We start from the raw sequence: 19,568 nt of genomic DNA on the forward strand, positions 1-19,568 counted from the left end.
AATGAGTTTGTTTCAACAACTACCTTCAGAAGCATTATTGCATCTGACCTTTTAAAAAATATTATGTGAATATAAATTGAAAAATTTAAATTAGATGAGACTATGCAATTTAAAAAAATGTGCTATAAAACATACAACTAAATGAGTAATTGCCCATTGAGTATTGTCTGAAGTTTAGAAGAAAAAGCATCTGCTTAGGGCCAGGCTGGCATGGGTCTGAATTCCGACCCTACCGTTAGCAGAAAGGGGTCCCAATCCAGACCCCAAGAGAGGGTGCTTAGATCTTGCACAAGAAAGAATTCAGGGTGACTCCATAGAGTGAAGTGAAAGCAAGTTTATTAAGATAGTAGGCCAGGCACAGTGGCCACACCTGTAATCCCAGCACTTTGGGAGGACAAGGCAGGCAGATCATGAGGTCAGGAGTTCAGTTCAAGATCAGCCTGGCCAACATGGTGAAACCAATACAAAAATTAGCTGGGTGTGGTGGTGCACACCTGTAATCCCAGCTACTCGGGAGGCTGAGGCAGGAGAATCACTTGAACCCAGGAGATGGAGGTTTCAGTGAGCCAAGACAGCGCCACTGCACTCCAGCCTGGGGGACAGAGTGATACTTTGCCTCAGAAAAAAAAAAAAGAAAGTAAAAGATTAAAAGACTGACTACTCCATAGGCAGAGCAGCAGCATGGACCACTCAGGTGCTTATTCTTGTTACTTCTTGATTATATGCTAAACAGGGGGTGGATTATTCATGAGTTTTTTCAGAAAGGGATGGGCAATTCCCAGAACTGAGGATTCCTCCCCTTTTTAGACCATACAGTGTAACTTCCAGATGTTGCCATGGCATTTGTAAACTGTCATGGTGCTGGCAGGAGTGTCTTTTAGCATGCTAATGTATTCTAATTAACATATAATGAGCAGTGAGGACACTAGAGATCACTCTCATCGCCATCTTGGTTTTGGTGGATTTTCGTTGGTGTCTTCACTGAAGGTTGTTTTATCAGCAAGGTCTTTATCAGCTATGTCATATGCTGCCCTCCTATCTCATCCTGTGACTTAGAATGCCCTACCTCCTGGGAATGCAGCCCAGTAGGTCTCAGCCTCTTTTTACCCAGACCCTACTCAAGATGGAGTCACTCTGGTTCAAATGCCTCTGACACTACCACTTAGTAACTCTGTGTTTTTGGGCACGTCACTTTCCTTCTCTGAGTCTTGGCTTCCTAATCTGTAAAATGAGAATATTTTCTGTTACCTGATAATGCCTACCTTGCAAGGTTGTTACAAAGATTAAAGGTTTATGAAAACAACTGCCATAGTACTTGGTACAAGGTAGTTGCTCTATGAATTTTAAGTTTTGTCTTTTATTCTGACAATGCTGATATTACTGAAATATTTTTGGAATTTCTTTGCTGAGATAGTTTTCAGAGCTTGCTATAGATCATTAGACTATCTCAATGGGAGAAATCTTTTTTCTTTGAGGATGTGTTTGATTTTTAGGAATAGTCGGGTTCAGATAGCAAGATCAAGATGGTTAACACCATTTTTGATATTAAACAAAGTATGATTTTTTTTTTTTTGAGATGGAGTTTCGCTCTTGTTGTCCAGGCTGGAGTGCAATGACGCGTTCTCGGCTCGTTGCAACCTCCACCTCCTGGCTTCAAGCGATTCTCCTGCCTCAGCCTTCCAAGTAGCTGGGATTATAGGCATGTGCCACCATGCCTAGATAATTTTGTATTTTTAGTAGAGACGGGGTTTCACCATGTTGGTCAAGCTGGTCTCGAACTCCCGACCTCAGGTGATCCGCCCATCTCGGCATCCCAAAGTGCTGGGATTACAAGTGTGAGTCACCGTGCCAGACCCAAAGTTAAGTATGATTATAATGAGATCTTCTTTTGTAATATCAAAATTGGTACATATTCTGGCTCTCTCACAGGTGGCATTGACAGGATATTCCATTTGGCACATTAAATTCAGGGAATTAACTATCACAAAATCTTTTTATTTTGAATAGCATTCTGATAAATTAATCAAAATTAATAAACTCAGGAGAGCTGAAATCTTTAATAATATATTTAATCACAAGCTAATAATCAGAAGTTTACTTCTAGCAACAAAGAACTTAGGGAAAAAAATGATCTAAGGTGCTACCCCATATTCTTGTGCATATTCAGGGCTATTGTCTTTTCAGCTAGGTCCGTGGAAATCAGTGTGCCTGAGCTGTGGCAAGGGTGATGTTCTTTATTAATCACCCAGAGGAGCCTGTTGCCTTTCGGAGACCTGTCCTTCATAGTAGAGGAGGAGCCTGGAAATGGGCAGGATATAGAGATGGGATTGTAGCTTTTACAGAAGCATAGAGGGCTTGTGCAGAAAAAATCCACAGGGCGAGTTTGTAGGAGAGATTGGAGGTACAAGGTAATTAGTCTACTAAAGGAAAGCATTGAAAGCAGTGGCCGGTGGGAGCACAGTCCGGAGAGGCTGGAAGCTGCGTTCCCAGGGCCTGTGCAAGTTGGACTAGGGGTCAGCACAGTCCAGGGGGAGGGTCAGTGACAATGCCCAGGTTACTATGAGGAATCTCATACTATTTTGTTATCCAGAGGTTACTGTGGGTTCAGTGTTTTACCTCTTTATTGTATATAAGGTCATAAATGCAAAGTATCCAGTAAGCTATAAGGAGTTAGTGACATGTTAATTATTTTGAAGATATTTCGCTAGTTTCTACCCTGAATTTACCTCATCTTGTAGTATATTTTTGTTGTTGTTACTGATGTTAGAATGATTCAGTGAGAGCATTTGATTGGGAGGGACGCAAGAAGAAAAGTGAAACATGAATATGTGTTATTTCCTGTGGGTCATTCAAAAAAACATGAATATTTGTGAATACTGGGTGTGGAGGAAGAGAAGGTTGCACAACGCTCTTTGCCACCTGGGCACAGGGGAGCAGAGTCACTTAAGCCAATGGGGACTGGGCTGACTTGTGCTGGATTTCACAAGGGGTGAGTCTCCTGAAAATCTTTGTTATCAAACAACATCAGCTTTTGGGGTACTGATGTCATGATAATTTCAGTAAAACATGGTTCTTAAGTTTTTTTTTTTTTTTTTTTTTTTGAGACAGAGTCTCGCTCTGTAGTCCAGGCTGGAGTGCAATGGCGTGATCTTGGCTCAATGCAACCTCCACCTCCCGGGTTCAGGCAATTCTCCTGCCTCAGCCTCCCGAGTAGTTGGGATTACAGGCATGCACCAGCATGCCCGGCTAATTTTTGTATTTTTAGTAGAGACGGGGTCTCACCATGTTGGCCAGGCTGGTCACGAACTCCTGACCTCAAGTGATCCGCCCACCTTGTCCTCCCAAAGTGCTAAGATTACAGGTGTGAGCCACTGTGCCCTGTGGTTCTTAGGTTTCAGATTTCAGATTCACAGCGTCCATACTTCCCTGTGGATGGTGTTCTCTTAGTGAAGCCGCCTGCTTTGTGAACTTCAGGGGTTGTTTTGCAGCCTGGCTGTGGAATCACTGAGCAGCAGCCTTTGACAGCAACTCTGGCAAAAAGCAAAGCTTGCTTATTGTTTTTCATTCACTGTAAATGTCAAATCACCCAGAGGAGCCTGTTGCCTTTTGAATTCCTGTGAAAATGCAAAATTTAAAGTTTTCAATGTTATAAAAAAAGTCTAGAAAGAGAATATAAGCAAAATAACCTTTTTTCAAGTTTTTCTATAAATTGGTTATTGTTCATCTTTTCTGGGTATTTGATTTCTTAACTTTTGTTAACCACGTTGAAGTTACTATCTTAGCAGTGCCAGCAATGTGCATTAGCACAAGCTCTTAGATGAAGATTCTAGAGCCCCGTAGGTGACTGGAGCCATTTAAAATGCTTTTATGGTAGAAACCTATTTTAGAGACCTTGATGTTAAATAAATAGGTGATCACATTCTGACAGAATGCTTTCATTTTTGGAAGCCAAAATTTTGCCTCATGACAAAATTCTCCATTTATGATTTATTGTCTGACAGTGATATAAAAAACAAGTGATTTAGATAAGACAGTAGCAGAAGAAACTTAATATCAAATTTACTTGTGGCAAATGACCTAATTTCCACTGGGCAAGAAAAATGCAGGATATGTATATTAGTTTTCTGTTGTTACCTTAACAAATTACCACAAATTTAGTGGTTCAACACACCACAAATTTCTCGTCTTGCATTCTGTGAATTAGAGGCCCAAAGCAGCTCTCACTGGGCTAAGACAAAGTGTGGCAAGGGCTATGTTCCTTCTGGAGGCTCTAGGGAAGAATCCTTTTGCTTTTCCAGCTTCTAGAGGCCACCACATTCCTTGACTCTCTTCAGAGCCTTCTTCCATCTTCGCAGCTGGCAAGGTTGCATTTTTCTGACCATTCTTCCATAATCACGTCTGCCTCTGATCACAACCACGAAACTCTCTGTTTTGGGACCTTTGTGGTTAGATTGGGCCCATCTGGATGATCCAGGACGATCTCCCATGTCAGGGTCCTAAGTTTAATCATGTCTGTAAAATCCCTCTTGCCATGTAAAGCAACATATCCTCAAGTTCTGAGGATTCGGATGTGGAAATTTTGGGGGGATGTGGCATTATTCTGGTTACCATAATATGGAAATATTTAACACAGACTTTTATTCGGAGGATGTATTTTTCAAATGTGATGATAAGTTGTTATCAGGGTTTTTTTGTTTTTTTGTTTTTTGTTTTTTTCAGCAGTCTCTCGCTCTGTCGCCCGGGCTGGAGTGCAATGGCATGATCTCAGCTCACTGCAACCTCTGCCTCCCAGGTTCAAGTGATTCTCCTGCCCCAGTCTCCCGAGTAGTTGGGATTACAGGCACCCACCACCATGCCTGGCTAATTTTTGTATTTTTGGTAGAGAGGAGGTTTCACCATGTTGGCCAGGCTGGTCTCGAACTCCTGACCTCAGGTGATCTGCCCACCTCAGCCTCCCAAAGTGCTGGGATTACAGGCGTGAGCCACCATGCCCGGCCTGTTATCAGGTTTTTAAGGAACTTTCACTAGGGTGTTTTTAGAGAAGAGGTGCCTATATTAAAAAATTAAAAAGCTCACAAATTTTGTTTGGATCATAATCTATTAAAGCTAATGATTATTCTCTTTTGCTTACTTTGATAGTGATAACCTCCTAAGGAGAGCAGCCTGTCAAGAAGCTCAGGTAATACTACTTAATGTGATAAAATTAAGCCCCTCCTTATCTTCATTGTGCAGAAAACTTAAGCTCTTTCAGGGGACTCGCACAGTGTCTTGCATCTGTGCAGTTTGGCTATTTTTTAGCACTATCAGGATGAATCACGCTGGGAGCCAACTCTGAGTAGAACTCCAGGAAGTTAACCATCTGGTGAAGAGCAGTTCTGACGCCCACCCCTGTAGACTGTTTGTTTCTGGATTGGTCCCAAGAACACAGAACTGGACTGGTAGAAGCTCTGGGAATTTGTTTGTGTCTGCAGTTGTCTTTGTAGATTTGTCTAACCCCTGAATCATCCCTGATCTGAATAACCCCCAAGGATATCAGTTCAGAGCAAGTGTTACCTCTAAAAGTCAAATCTTCTTAAAATTGTTGATTCATATTTTTAAAGCTCATCTCCAAGTTCAACTGATCCATATCATGTACACTGCTATATTCCATGAGATTTTACTTAAATATTCATTTATATGGCTAATTATAGCTGGATTATAATATTTGTCCTTTCAAATATAAGACAGCATTTTTGCCCCCCCCACTGCAAAAATGTGCATTATACCTTGCAGATGAAATTCTGAGACTGAGTTGCCTTTTTGTTTTATATCATTTGAGCTTATGATGTCAGAAATACCAAAATAGAAACATGAAAATCAAAAGTGGCAAATGCGTGAAGCATTTAGTAATAAAAGTAGGTGGCAGACCTCATGTTTGTTTCTGAAATGTTTTAATGGATGACAGTGAGAATAGATACTATAAATTAATTCCTCTCTTTAGCGATTGTTACAATAGATACTATAAATTAATTCCTCTCTTTAGCAGTTGTTACAGTATATACTATAATTCCTCTTTTTAGCGATTGTTATCTAGCTGTTCTAAACCTGTGTTTTACGAATTTGATTACTTCTTTGTTTAAATGTATTATCTTTCATATGGCTCTAAGTTGTTTTAGAAATCAATTCAAATAAACTTTAATATTAAATTAAAGGTGATCCCTGTCCCAAGCCAATCATTAGCGACTGGAAAATCTTCCTGGAGTACAGTGGTGTGATGTTGGCTCACTGCAACCTCTGCCTCCTGGGTTCAAGCGATTCTCCTGCCTCAGCCTCTTGAGTAGCTGGGACTACAGGCGCACACCACCATGCCCAGCTAATTTTTGTATTTTTAGTAGAGATGGGGGTTCTCCATGTTGGCCAGGATGGTCTCCATCTCAACCTCGTGTTCCACCTGCCTTGGTCTCCCAAAGTGCTGGGATTACAGGTGTGAGCCACCACACCTGGCCCCTTTCTCTCTTTAAGGAAGAGTAGACCTGTGTGATTGTAGGGCCCTCCCTTTCTTGTTGAAAGTAAATGCCTCCACCTCTGTTCTAAATTCTCTCTCCTCATACTTTTTCAGGGATGATGTTCCTTTAGTTATTTTCTCCTTCTCATGTATTTCTTTCTTTCTTTTTTTAGACGAGTCTTGCTCTGTTGCCCAGGCTGGAGTGCAATGGCACAATCTCAGCTCACTGCAACCTCCGCCTCCCAGGTTCAAGTGATTCTCTTGCCTCAGCCTCCTGAGTAGCTGGAATTACAGGCACATGCCACCAAGCCTGGCTAATTTTTGTATTTTTAGTAGAGACGGGGTTTCACCATGTTGGTCAGGCTGGTCTCAAACTCCTGACCTTGTGATCCACTCGCCTTGGCCTCCCAAAGTGCTGCAATTACAGGTGTGAGCCACCTTGCCTGGCCTTATTTCTTTCTATTCTAATTCTCCACTTCCCCTGCATGTTTAGTTCCTTCCATCTCACAAATGGAAGTGGATCTGTCCTTATAGCCTCAGCTGGCTAATTTTCCTATCTGTGTACTTCCTTTTACAGTCTAAATTCTTGAAAACATGATATTTAATAACAAATCTCACATAAACTTAATGTAGTCTCACATAAACTCCTTAGCTCACTGTGAATCTGAGATTTGATTTGCAAGTAGGTACCAACTTTAGACACTAAGAAATGAGGGCAAGGAGGAATAATCTTACTACCATAGGTGTGGAATCTGATAGGCCAGAGAGAATGGTTAGTGATATCATTTCTGCCACATTCCAGAAATAGTATAGATAGAAAAAGGAAAAATTACAGTATTTGGAGATTTAGCAGCAAAATGTTAAAGTCTAAGTAAGAATGAAAACAGAATAGAAATTATAATGTTCCAGAAACTTCTTACAAAGAAATAGTCTGTCTTTTTCTCTACTTCAGAAAAAAAGTATTTTTGTTTTTGTTTTTGTTTTTAAAGCAAGCAATAGACAATAATAAGAAAGGCTCCAAAATGAACTGTCAGGGAGATAGCAGATTTAGAGTAAGTTATTCAATAAAAAATATTTGCATTACTTTTTTTCCTCCTCCTATCTTTACTTTGTACTTCCATACTAGAATTCTACTTTGTTGGTTCAGGCCTCCTCCCACCATTCAAGACCCCAATTTTTGCCCATTTTGGTACTTTCCTATTCTTTTTGTTGACCATCATTTCCAATTCAGACATAATAGCAAGAGTTCCCATTCATTTCTCATTTGGACTCCTCACATCTAGTCCTCTGCCTTTTAATTCTGCCTCATCCTTGATCCTCTCTTTAGAGCTTAGAGAGGCTTTGGAACTAGAAGATGTATATTCCAGGCTTGTAATTGATCAACTCTGTGACTTTCAGGAACTTAATCTTCCTGATTCTGGACTTTCTAATCTGGAAAACTGAGATTATTTTATACCTCCTTGGTTTCTGAGAACTAAGAATAATGTGTGTAAAAATGTCAAATAAAAGGTGCTTGGTATATATTAGTTATGTTTCTTTTCCCCTGCCAGTTGCTGCTATTTAGTTATCATACAGGGTTGCAAAGAAGAGAAGGCAAATAGAGTATTCGGTTTATTTTGTATGTGTGTAAACATATGAAGATTAACTGGTAACACAAAGATTCTTCATGAACAAATTTTAGTAATGAGCTGGAAAGAATACTGTACTCTGAAAACTAAAGACATAGATTAAACTTCTCTCCTGACAGACTATGGCCTTACTAATTATATGTTATAATAAACCTAGCTATATCTTATAGAGAAAATAAATGTTATTTGCCTCTAGTAGATAAAGCAGGATTTTTTTATTCCAATACAAAATACAGCTTATTGTCATTAAATAATGTTACTTTTTGTTGTTGTTGATGGTGTTTTCGTTAATATGAGATCATGAAAGAATATTTTTCCCCAAGGGTAGATACCTTATGTGCTGCAAGTACATTTTTTTTGGAATGAAAGAATACATGTGACATTTACCAAATAAATGGACTTTTACTGAAAACTTTGCTCTCTTCTTTTTTAGGTGTTTGGCAATCAACTCATTCCTCCCAACGCACAAGTGAAGAAGGCCACTGTTTTTCTCAATCCTGCAGCTTGCAAAGGGTAGTTCCGTTTGTGACTTGTTATATACTTGCTTTTTCTAAGGGGGAAAGAAACCACAGACTATCAGGCAGCTAGTGAGATTGTGTGGAATTGGAAGAACTAGGTTTAGTACTCTTCTAGCAATAAGATTCATTTGTAATGTAGAAATAACAGTTAAATGAGAAATAACTATAAAACTAATGGATGCTTAGCAAACTTGTCTAATTGAAGTTTAATAATCATTCCATGATTAACACCTACAAAGATGTCTTATTTGCTTGGAAGTAGTCCCCTCGGGAGCGACTGCTGTACTGCTAGGACGTAAATCCTTAGGCCATCTCTGTCCACAGGATGTTCAGAAATGGCCAAGAATACTGTGGGCTTGGGAGATCAGAAATGTTCTTTCCAAAAGAGATGATCCTTGAGCTAGGCCTGGGAGGAAGCAGGCAGGAGAAGACTACCCATTCTTCTCAGCTGAGGAAACAGCCCATGGGACAGGGGCCTGGAGACAGGAGTGACCTAGTTATGGCTTTGTTATGACACAGGACAGCCTTTAACTGATCTGGCTGGCCTGGAAATGTCATGTGGGAATTGTGGGAATTAAGGTGTGAAGAATCGTTGAGACTTGGGTATATAATGATTTGATCATGGCAGTTCATTGATTATACAAATGAACCACACTAAAACGTGGAGAGGCTGTATGTGGGGGTGGGGAGTGGGTGTGTGGAGACTCAAAGTCTGTTAAGGAAAAATAAATAGGCAAAACTTTTTTTTACAATGTTAGATGTAACTATTATTCAATTGGAAAGGTGAATACAAAGACCTTGATGGCTTTAGAATAAATAATTAACATTTTATTTTGAAAAAATAGTCAGAATTAAAGGGTTGAGTGTTAAAAAGTGATATCTCTTATGTCCCTAATGTCGAGAACAATTCTTTTTGGCTTTTTGGGAATCAGAAAATTAGCACTTTGGGTGCAGTGGTTCATGCCTGTAATCGCAGCACTTTGAGAGCCTGAGGTGGCAGATCACTTGAGCCCAGGAGTTTGAGACCAGCCTGGGTAACATGGTGAAACTCTGTCTCTACAAAAATACAAAAATTAGCTGGAAAAAATGCAAAAATTAGACACACGTGGTAGCATTTACCTGTAGTTGCAGCTACTTGGGAGGCTGAGGTGGGAGGATCACCTAAGCCCGGGAGGTCGAGGCTGTAGTGAGCCATGATCGCGCAACTGCAGTCCAGCCTGGGCAATAGAGTGAGACCCTGTCTCAAAAAAAAAAAAAAAAAAAAAAAAAAAAAAAAAAAGAAAGAAAAAAAGAAAATTAGTAAATATGTATTAAATTGGATTCTATAAGATCTAAGTCAAATGACATTAAGGTAATAAGAACAACAACAACAAAGATAGTTTGGGCTGAATTGTAAGTGGTAGGCATAATGTTGTCTGGAGTAAAACACAGGGTCTCTGAAGTCAGTTTTTCTAGTCATTTCTTGAGAGGCAGTGAGTGTGACTTCACAGACAGGAGGACACATCCTGCTTTATTTCTTTGTAATTCAGTGGTTTAATTCAGATTGTCTAAACAGACTATTCTGCCTAACTGAATCATATCTGCTGGGCTTTGTTAGAGCCGCTTCCCTCCCCCATAAACGCACCAGTCATAATGCCTATTGATCATTTTTGTTTAATATCAATACTAAATCATACCAACAAATCAACAAGCCCTAATATAACACAGTCAAAATACCTAAGATAAGTAAATTGTCAGTGGTGGCCCGTGGCTGAAGATAACAGAGAACTCAGCCTGGGTCTGGGAGTTTGAGGAATCTGGTCTGTTTACTGTTTTGCCACTTACTAGCTCTATGATATTGTGAGAGTTAATTCACTTCTTAAATCCCCAGTTTACTCATCTGTAAAATCAGAAAGGCAAGAGTACATACTTTAAAAATTATTATGTGGAATAGGGACCTTTGGTATTAAATGAGATAATGCTTATTAGGCACTATTTCCATTTCATAATAAGCACACAATGTAAGAAATATAAACTGCTGAAATTGTTACTCTTGACTATGGGTTAGGTTCAGAACAGTCTTCACTTCGCTATCCCATCCTTCCCAGAAGCTCTTGTACCTCTCCTTCGACCTACTTCAGTGTAACTGTTCTATTCCTTTAGAGACCTAATAAATTAACAACCTGCTAATTTCTGATGAAACTTATGGCAATTTGTTTAAGCAATAACCAGTTATTTTGAGTTCCTGCTTCTAAGAGGTATCTACATTTTTAAAATTAATAAGCAAATTTTTCAGAGCAATTTTAGGTTCTTTTTACATGTAAATATATTTGCATTTTTAAAGGTAGATTCTTGTTTAAAACTATAACATCTTTATCTAAAGGTAAGCTAAAATACTGCCACTGAAGGAAAGTCTTTTCTAAAGGTGTTGTCTCCTTTAACAAGGTGAATCCCTGCGTGCTTCTGGGAAAGTCTGAAACTCTCCAGCATCCTTTCTTTTTTTCTTTTAAAAGCTTTCACTATTTAATTGCACTATTTTTGTCATCATAGCTCTGTCCTGACACATAATTTATAATTTATCATGTAGCTATTTCATTATGTAGTACTGGTTTAAAACTACATAAGAGCTTTAAGAAATAAGATAACTCTGTGTTTAGCATTAATAAATAATACATAAAAGAGTAATTATTTTTTGTGTGTGCCTGAGTCTGGAAATTGCTAAAAGTACCTAAGGTTTTTATTTAGCCTCGGTGTTATCTCACCCTTAATTATGTAATAAATAATTTATTTCTTATTAGTAACACTTGTTTTTCAATCTTTTATATAGAACATTAGAAGGAAAAAAGTCTTCACCTTCATTTTAGAGGTTTTCTGAACTTATAACATCATATAAAGATGTGAATAAAGACCCAAATATTCTAACCTGATTTCTTAAACTAACTCAGAGGAGGTTACAGATTTGTTGTGATTGATATGGCAGATTGAGACTTCTTCAGAATTTTGCTTTTAGGAAATAGATCTGATCCACTTCCAACTGATCCTTTCCTATCAATCTAGTAATGAAAGCAACCCTGGAAGGAGAATTGTTTGCAGTATCACTAGCTCAGTGCTTTAATGTTGGGTTAAGCCCCCAGAAATGGTGAGCTGGAAAGGAGAAATTATCATTTACCCTTTTATGTTCATTCTAATAATCATTCAGAACAGTAGAAAGGTAGAAAATATTTAATTTGCTTATAATACACTCAGGCCCTTGGTTTGAGATATTCTTTTGGATGGTTCTTGTGAAAATTTGTGCAAGCCTCTCAGTTTCTATTTTAATTCACAATAAGAAGTGATTTGTGTTCTATATGCCATTTGGTGGTTCTTTTTAGTTTAAAGAATATTGAGCTTGGCCTGTGCATAACTATACGTGTTCCTCATTAGCTGCCTTTGTAGCTGAATATAAAGTGTCTCTTCTATAAAATATCCTTAAATTCTTGTATAAAGTATCCTTAAGGTCAAAGGATACATCCTTAGTTTAAAAATAAGAAAGAGGACTGAGTAAATGTGGATATAAAAGTTAGGTGTTTGACATTGATTGAAAGTACTGGATTTTTTTTTCCTTATGTGATAGTTGAAATATTTGAGTAAAAGGTCAACTAATTGGTATGTTTTAACATTAGTTTGACTTTGAGACTATGCCATTGGTGGAAGAGATTGTTTTGCAACTTCTGTGTCCCTGGATTCCTACACTGTGTTTTTGAATTCTGACCTGAATTGGACAAGAGTTCACTGTCAGAATGATATGCATAATACTTTTGAAATATGCAAACTCTTTGAAGGCTGTTTTTTCTCTTCTTATAAGACATCGTGTTGTTTCCTTTTCCTCAGAATTTACATGTCTACATTTGGGGCAGGTTTATTCATTCATTTGTGCATTAATTCATCAGATACTTAGTAAGTACTTTCTAATTGTGCCATACGTAATCCTAGAGGTCAGGGGATTCAAGGATTAATAAGATTTGGTATTTATTTTTGGAACGCTTCCAGTCTAGTCCTGACAACAGTCTTGGAAGTCTCTAATCACCATACAGTGTGAAAGTCACTAACAGAGATGTGTATAAGGTACTAGGGGAGCACAGAGAGGGCATGACTGTGCCTGGGAGTTTCAGACTAGCTTCTGGTGAATTAGTAGTTTGGTCTGCTTTGTCATGTTGTATTCCTAGCTCCTCCACCTGTGTCTATCACACAGTAGGTGCTCAATGAATACTTGAGTGAATCAAGCATTGTTGCCTGAATGGAACCATATCTAGTGTTCGTTCTTCCCCTAGAGGAACTACTTTGTGAACTGTAAGCCTCCCAAATGGATAAGAGCTTATTGCATTAGATAAACAGCAAATTCTCAAAGGCCCCAGAGTTTAAGGTTCTATTTTTCCATTCATATTAACTCATTACTTGTTGTTAAACTTTCTGTGCTTGAACAAATAAAGGAAACCCGTATTGCATAGTCTTTCTTATTCTGCCCTGAAGAAGATTGTAAGGCTTTTTGTTCTTGCTCTTGATAACCTGTGTTAAAATGTTTATATTTTTTCCTTTGTTTACAGAAAAGCCAGGACTCTATTTGAAAAAAATGCTGCCCCGATTTTACATTTATCTGGCATGGATGTGACTATTGTTAAGGTAAGAATGGCTCCTGAATGTTTATTTCACCCAAGCAGCTGCCTCTTATAACAACCTCTTCTCTTGGCTTCTTAGCAAAAATTGCTTGTCACAAGAGCAAAGAAATTAATGTTGTATCCTGTTCTGACAATTAATAAATGTAGTTTTTTTTTTTCCAAATAGTGTCAGCTTTTCATTTTCAGAATAGGATTGGATGGAGGCTTGGAGAACTTGACACCTTTCATCTGAGAGATAGGATGTGGAATTACATCTCTTGGAAGATGAAAGTTGTTATAGCTGTAAGAATTCTTTTCCTGAAAATACACAACCTTCAAGTTTGAGTAATTAATTTAATTTCTTAGTAGTTCCACAAACAGGTAAACCATTTTCTCTCTGGTAAGGAATTATCTTTGGTGAAGAATTTTAATGGTAAAGCTTTAGAATTTGTGAGATTTAGTTAAGAAGAAAAGGAGGCAAGCATAAATTACAAGGAATTGTACTATTTCGAAGATGCAGGACTCTACTTGTTGAATTTTAAATGAGATATATGTGGGTAAGTACATACATGTGTATATAGTGAAAACCTCTCTTACTGTGGTTATAAGTCTGTTGACCAATTTCTAATATTGTACACTTCCAGGAAATCATAGAAGTTAAAAAGGATCATTTAGTCTAGTTTACCATGCAATGTTGAACCCTCTTTTCCAACTTTTCTGTCATGATTTTCCAGTTGTTTGCCCCTGGGGATAGGAGAAAGGGGAAGAAAACTAACATATATTTGAGTACCTGTAATGTGGCAGGTATGAGAGACCCTAGTATGGTTATGTGAGACTGATGTTTGTTTCTTCAATGATTGGTGAAACTCACAGCTAAAACCATCTGGATCTGGAGCTTTCCTTGAGGGGAGATTTTCTTTTGTGTGTGTGTGTGTGTGTGTGTGTGTGTGTGTGTGTGTGTGTGTATGTGTATGTGTATGTAGAGACAGGAGCTCACTATGTTGCCAAGGCTGGTCTTGAACTCCTGGACTCAAGTGATCCCCCCGCACCTTGGCTTCCCAAAGTACTGGGATTATAGGTGTAAGCTACCATGCCCAGCCTTTTTTATCTTTTTAAAATTTTCAATGTACATTAAATTTCTTTAACAGTTCTAGAAGTACTCAGGTTTCATTCTTCACTTAATTTTTGTAAGGTAAATTCTTCAAGGAATTTGTTTCATCTAAATTTTCAAATTAATTGACATCAGGTTGTTCATAATATCTTCTATTTAACTTTTAAATTTCTGTAGCATATGTAATGTCTCATTTTCATTCTCAATATTGTTTATTTGTACCCTCTCTTTTTCCCCTCAGTAATCTTGTGAGAGGTTTGTCAATTTAGCCCTTGCCAAGAACCGTTTTTTAGCTTATTGATCCTCTCATTTATATGTTTCATTCATTTCTGATCTTTTTTTATTGTTTCATTCATTCTACTTTTTAAAAAAATTTTTTCTGCTGTGCTTTTTCTGACATTTTAACTTCATTACTTATTTCATTTTTACCTTCCTTTCTTATTGTATGTATTTAAGCTACAGATCCACTCTACTGCTTCAGCTGCATCCTATACTTTTTGATGCATAATATTTTTATTATTTATTTTTAAATATTTTCAAATTTTCCTTGTGATTTTTCTTGATCTATGTGTTTTTGAATGTCCAAATCTAAAGTTTTTCTGATTGTCTTTGTTAATGATTTCAGACTTAATTGCATTTTGGCCAAAAAATGTAGTCTATAAAATTCTAGTATTTTAAAGTTTGTTGAAATTTGTTTTATGGTCTAACATGTGCTCTGTTTTCATAAATGTTGTATCTATGCCTAAAAATAGTATATATCAGTTATTGGGCACTATGTTCTATATATGTTCATTAAGTCAAGTCTGTTAATTGTGTGGGTTCAAATCTTCTATGTCCTTACTGATTTTTTCTTCTGTTTTAACTATATAAATTCTCAAGAGGGGGTATTAGAAATCTCCCACTGTAATTGTGGATTTGTCTATTTCACTACATAGATTTGTCCATTTTTGCATTTTGTATTTTGAGACTTAGGTTATTAGATGCACTAAAGTTTCAGATTATTTCATTTTTCTTACATTTCGACCCTGTCATAGAATGACTATTTTTAGCACAAATACTGCCTTTTGTGATAGTCTAACTTATCTAGTATTATTGGTAATTTATACTAGCTTGCTTATTTTTAGTTTTTGCCTGGTATCATTTTTATATCCCTTTATTTTTATCTTTTTTCTCTCCTGAGATTTTAGATGTATTGTTGATAAAATCATGAAAGCAGGATATTGTAAAGCCCATTTTCTCATCTTTTGACTTGACTGTTTAATTCATTCCAACATTCTATACCAGTTATCTATTGCTACAGAACAAAAGGCCTCACTGTTTTTCTGCTTATGATTCCATTGGTCAGTAGTCTCGCCTGGGCTCATAGTGGCATGGCTGAGGAAGGGTGGTCTTCGATGGCTTTACTCACGTCTCCAAGTTGATGCTGGCTGTCCCCTGGCTCATGTTGTCTCCACTATGTATCTTCACATGGTAGCTCGGTTCCCTGAAGTCAGTTACAGATATCCTCTAATTTTATCCCTAAATACTTTTATGTGTATTTTTAAACAAATAAGAATACTTTTGTATTTATCTACAGTGCCATTTTCATACTTAGGAAAAGTAGCCATTCTCTTTTATCATCTTACACTATCTAACCCCATCTTATACTATCAAATGTCCTGTGACTCATGTATTTGTGATTTTTTCCAGTTTAAGATACTTATCAATTACATGCAAGTACTAATATGTATATTACATATACAGAAAATAGACATTTAGAAGGATGAGATTAAAAAATAAATAGAAATACTAATGTTTACTTTTTATGCCTCAGTAGAAACCACTACTCTTTACAGGGTTTGTTTTCTTTCTTTGGATTAGCTTTTATTTTGAAATAATCTCAAACTTATAAAAAAATGTACAGGAATATACAAATTCCCATATCACTTACCCAAACTCCTCAAATACTGTATTAACATTTTACCATGTTTACACATGCTCTCTCTTTACATGTATGTGTGTGTATATGTATGAATGTGTATATATATATATATATATATATTTATACACACACACACATTATTTTCTGGCTTGTTTGAGAGTAAGCTTCAGAAATAATGTTCCTTTATCTCTAAATATCTATATCCTAAAAACAAGGGCACTCTGTTATATAACTGCAAGAACAGTTATCAAAATCAAGAAATTAACATTGATGTACTATTATCTTGTAGAATTTTTTTTTTTTTTTGAGACAGAGTCTCACTCTATCACCAGGCTGGAGTGCAGTGGCACAATCTCATCTCACTGCACCCTCCGCCTCCCGGGTTCAAGCGATTCTCCTGCCTCAGCCTCCTTAGTAGCTAGGATTACAGGTGCGTGCCACCACACCCAGCTAATTTTTGTATTTTTAATAGAGACAAGGTTTCACCATGTTGGCCAGGATGGTCTCGATCTCTTGACCTCGTGATCTGCCTGCCTCGGCCTCCAATTGTTCCATGAATGCCATTTATAACAAAAGAAAAAACACTTTTTCTTGTTCTGCATCCAATCTGGGATCACATATTGTATTTAGTTGTGATATTTGTTTAGGCAACTTTAAAAAATTCCTCAATTTTTTTTTTTTTTAAGAACGTCCTTCAGTTTGGGTTTATCTACTGTTTTGTTATAATTAGATTCAGATTATGTAGTTTAGTGGAAGTACCACAAAATGTTGTGTCTTTCTCAATGCATAATATATGTATGACAGTCCTGTGAATTCTTTAAATTAAATTTTTAGCTTGAGATTTTTCAGATTATCCGGGTAGCACACATTTCGGTTACTTATGTAAGGACTAGCCTAAAGTTGTGGATTCTCAGGGAAGATGTTTATCCCTTCATTTAGCACCAAATTTCAGAACACGAAGGTTTCTTTGCAGTGCCCTGGGAATCGTCTAGGAGTATGAGTGAGTCAACCTTGCTTTTATTCTCTCTAAACTGCACATGCAGTCTTTTGGGTTCTGGTTTATAGTGGGGTGTGGTTCTGTACTAGATTCACTAATCTTGAGCAGGTCCTGGGATTTTTGTTTGCTTTTCCTAGAACCTGGTGAAACTTTGAAAACCAACATTCAAATCTACCTGGTTTACTAGATGCCCTCAGAACATTTACTGCATAGGTGCTAGTTTTATATTTAGTGTTCCTTACTTTATTCTTGTTTATTGATGCATCAAAGATGTTTTCATTATTTTACTCAGTAGCTTTAATTTTCAATGGCAGGGTACCTAGCCTACCATTCTTTTAGAAATGCAATTGTAGCACTTCACATAGCTGGTTTTATTTAAGTCACATAAAGCTCAGTGAAGTTGAGTGTTATCATCTTTATTTTGTGAATGAGGAAATTGAAGATACAAACATCTAGAAACCTGCTCAGTTATACAATTTGTAGTGGCAAAACTCATTTAAACCTAGGTCTGTCGACTCTAAGGCATGTGCTTTCTACCTTAGGCTTTGTCTCCCATTTGACATGAAAGCTCCAAGGCAACCTATTTCATCTTAGGATATCACTATTAGAATATTCTTCTTAATTTTGAGAAGAAATCTGTTTCCCAAGAGTTTTTACACATAGGTCAGTGGTTTTCAACTCTGGCTGAATATCAAATTACCTGGAAATGTTTAAAAATATAAGTCGTACCCAGGTCACACTCCCTAGATATAACTAATGTGGAGTGGAGTCTGTCTGTATTTACAAAATAATTTCATTCATTCATTCACTTGTTCATTTGTTTATTAATTCCCAGGTGATTATAATATGTAGTTGGATTGAGAATCATTGACTTCAGGCTTGGTTCTATCCCATGGGTTCATGTGAAAAAAGCCTAATGTTTCTTCTGCAAAATAGTCTTTGGAATAATCAAGAATGTTATCCTGATGCTCCCTTGAGCCTTCAGTGGTTTAAACATTTCCAGTTTCTTTCCATGAGGTATGGGCTATCTAAGGAAGAGTGAAGCAAGACCACCAAGTCTCTTGTTCCATATACTATTCTTTCAAACAGCTCAAGCTTAGAGTCTTGTTGTTGTCGATATATCATATTTTGAGTCATATTGGACTCATTATCTTGTTTGCTATGTACCATCAGCCACCTTATAAAAAAGTAGACTTTATTTTTTAGAGCAGTTTTAGGTTTAAGGAAGAATTCAAGAGAAATCACAGAAAACCTATATTCCTTCTCTCCCCTGCCCACAATTTCCTGTATTATTAACATCTTGCATTAGTGTTATAAATTTCCTACAATTGCTGAGCCATTATTGATGCATTATTATTAACTCAAGTCCATAGTTTTCATTTGCATTTGGTCTTTTCATTTGCATAGTTTTCATTTGCATTTGTGTTGCACAGTTCTATGGGTTTTGAAAAATGCATAATGCATTGTGTTCACCATTATATTATCAGACGGATTAATTTCACTGTCCTAAAAATCCTCTCTGTTCTTCTGCTGTGCCTATTCATCCTTCCCTCCACAGCTGTTTTTACTGTCACCATACTTTGCTATTTTTAAAATGTCATATAGTTGGAATCATACAGTATGTAGTCTTTTCAGATTGGCTTCTTTCACTTAGCAATATGCATTTTAGGTTTCTCCATTGTGTTTTCATGGCTTGTTAGCTCATTTCTTTGCTGAGCAATAGTCTATTGTCTGAATGTGCTACAGTTTATCCATTCACCTACTGAAGTACATCTTGGTCACTTCCATTTTAGCAACTATGAATAAAATTGCTATAAACGTTAATGTGCAGGTTCTCGGGTGGACATAAATAAGTTTTCTAGTCATTTGGGTAAATGCCTAGGAGTGCTTTTGCTGGATAATATGGTAAGACTATGTTTGGTTTTATCGGAAACTGCCATTCAAAGTGGCTGTACCATTTTGTATTATTACCACCAGTGAACTAGAGTTCCTGTTGTTCCATATCCTCGTCAGTCTTTGCTATTGTCAGTGTTTTGGATTTTAGCCACTGAAATAAATGTATAATGAAATCTCATTGTTTTAATTTGCAATTCCCTAATGACATATAATGTTGAGTGTATTTCCATATGCTTATTATCCATCTGTAGATCTTTGGTGAGGCGTCTGTTCAGATCTTTGCCCTTTTAATTGGGCTGGTTTCTTTTTGTTGAGTTTTAAGAGTTATTTATATATTTTAGATGCAAGGTGTTTGCTATGCATTTTGCATATATTCTTTCTCAGGCTGTGGCTTGTCTTT

At 37.1% G+C, this 19,568-nt stretch overlaps 1 protein-coding gene across 4 annotated transcripts in view; it reads left to right on the forward strand.

The window, feature by feature from the left end:
• Window positions 1–19,568, forward strand: part of AGK (acylglycerol kinase) — a 102,338-nt gene that overhangs the window by 36,490 nt on the left and 46,280 nt on the right. For all 4 annotated transcript variants that reach the window (XM_016945479.3, XM_016945481.3, XM_016945480.4 and 1 more), the window contains exons 3-5: window positions 5,140–5,179; window positions 8,546–8,625; window positions 13,193–13,268. In XM_016945479.3, coding sequence (XP_016800968.1) covers window positions 5,140–5,179; window positions 8,546–8,625; window positions 13,193–13,268 — 196 coding nt within the window. The remainder of the gene's footprint in view (window positions 1–5,139; window positions 5,180–8,545; window positions 8,626–13,192; window positions 13,269–19,568) is intronic.

The sequence above is a fragment of the Pan troglodytes genome, chromosome 6, assembly GCF_028858775.2.
Source record: "Pan troglodytes isolate AG18354 chromosome 6, NHGRI_mPanTro3-v2.0_pri, whole genome shotgun sequence".
Classification (NCBI taxonomy): Eukaryota; Metazoa; Chordata; class Mammalia; order Primates; family Hominidae; genus Pan; species Pan troglodytes.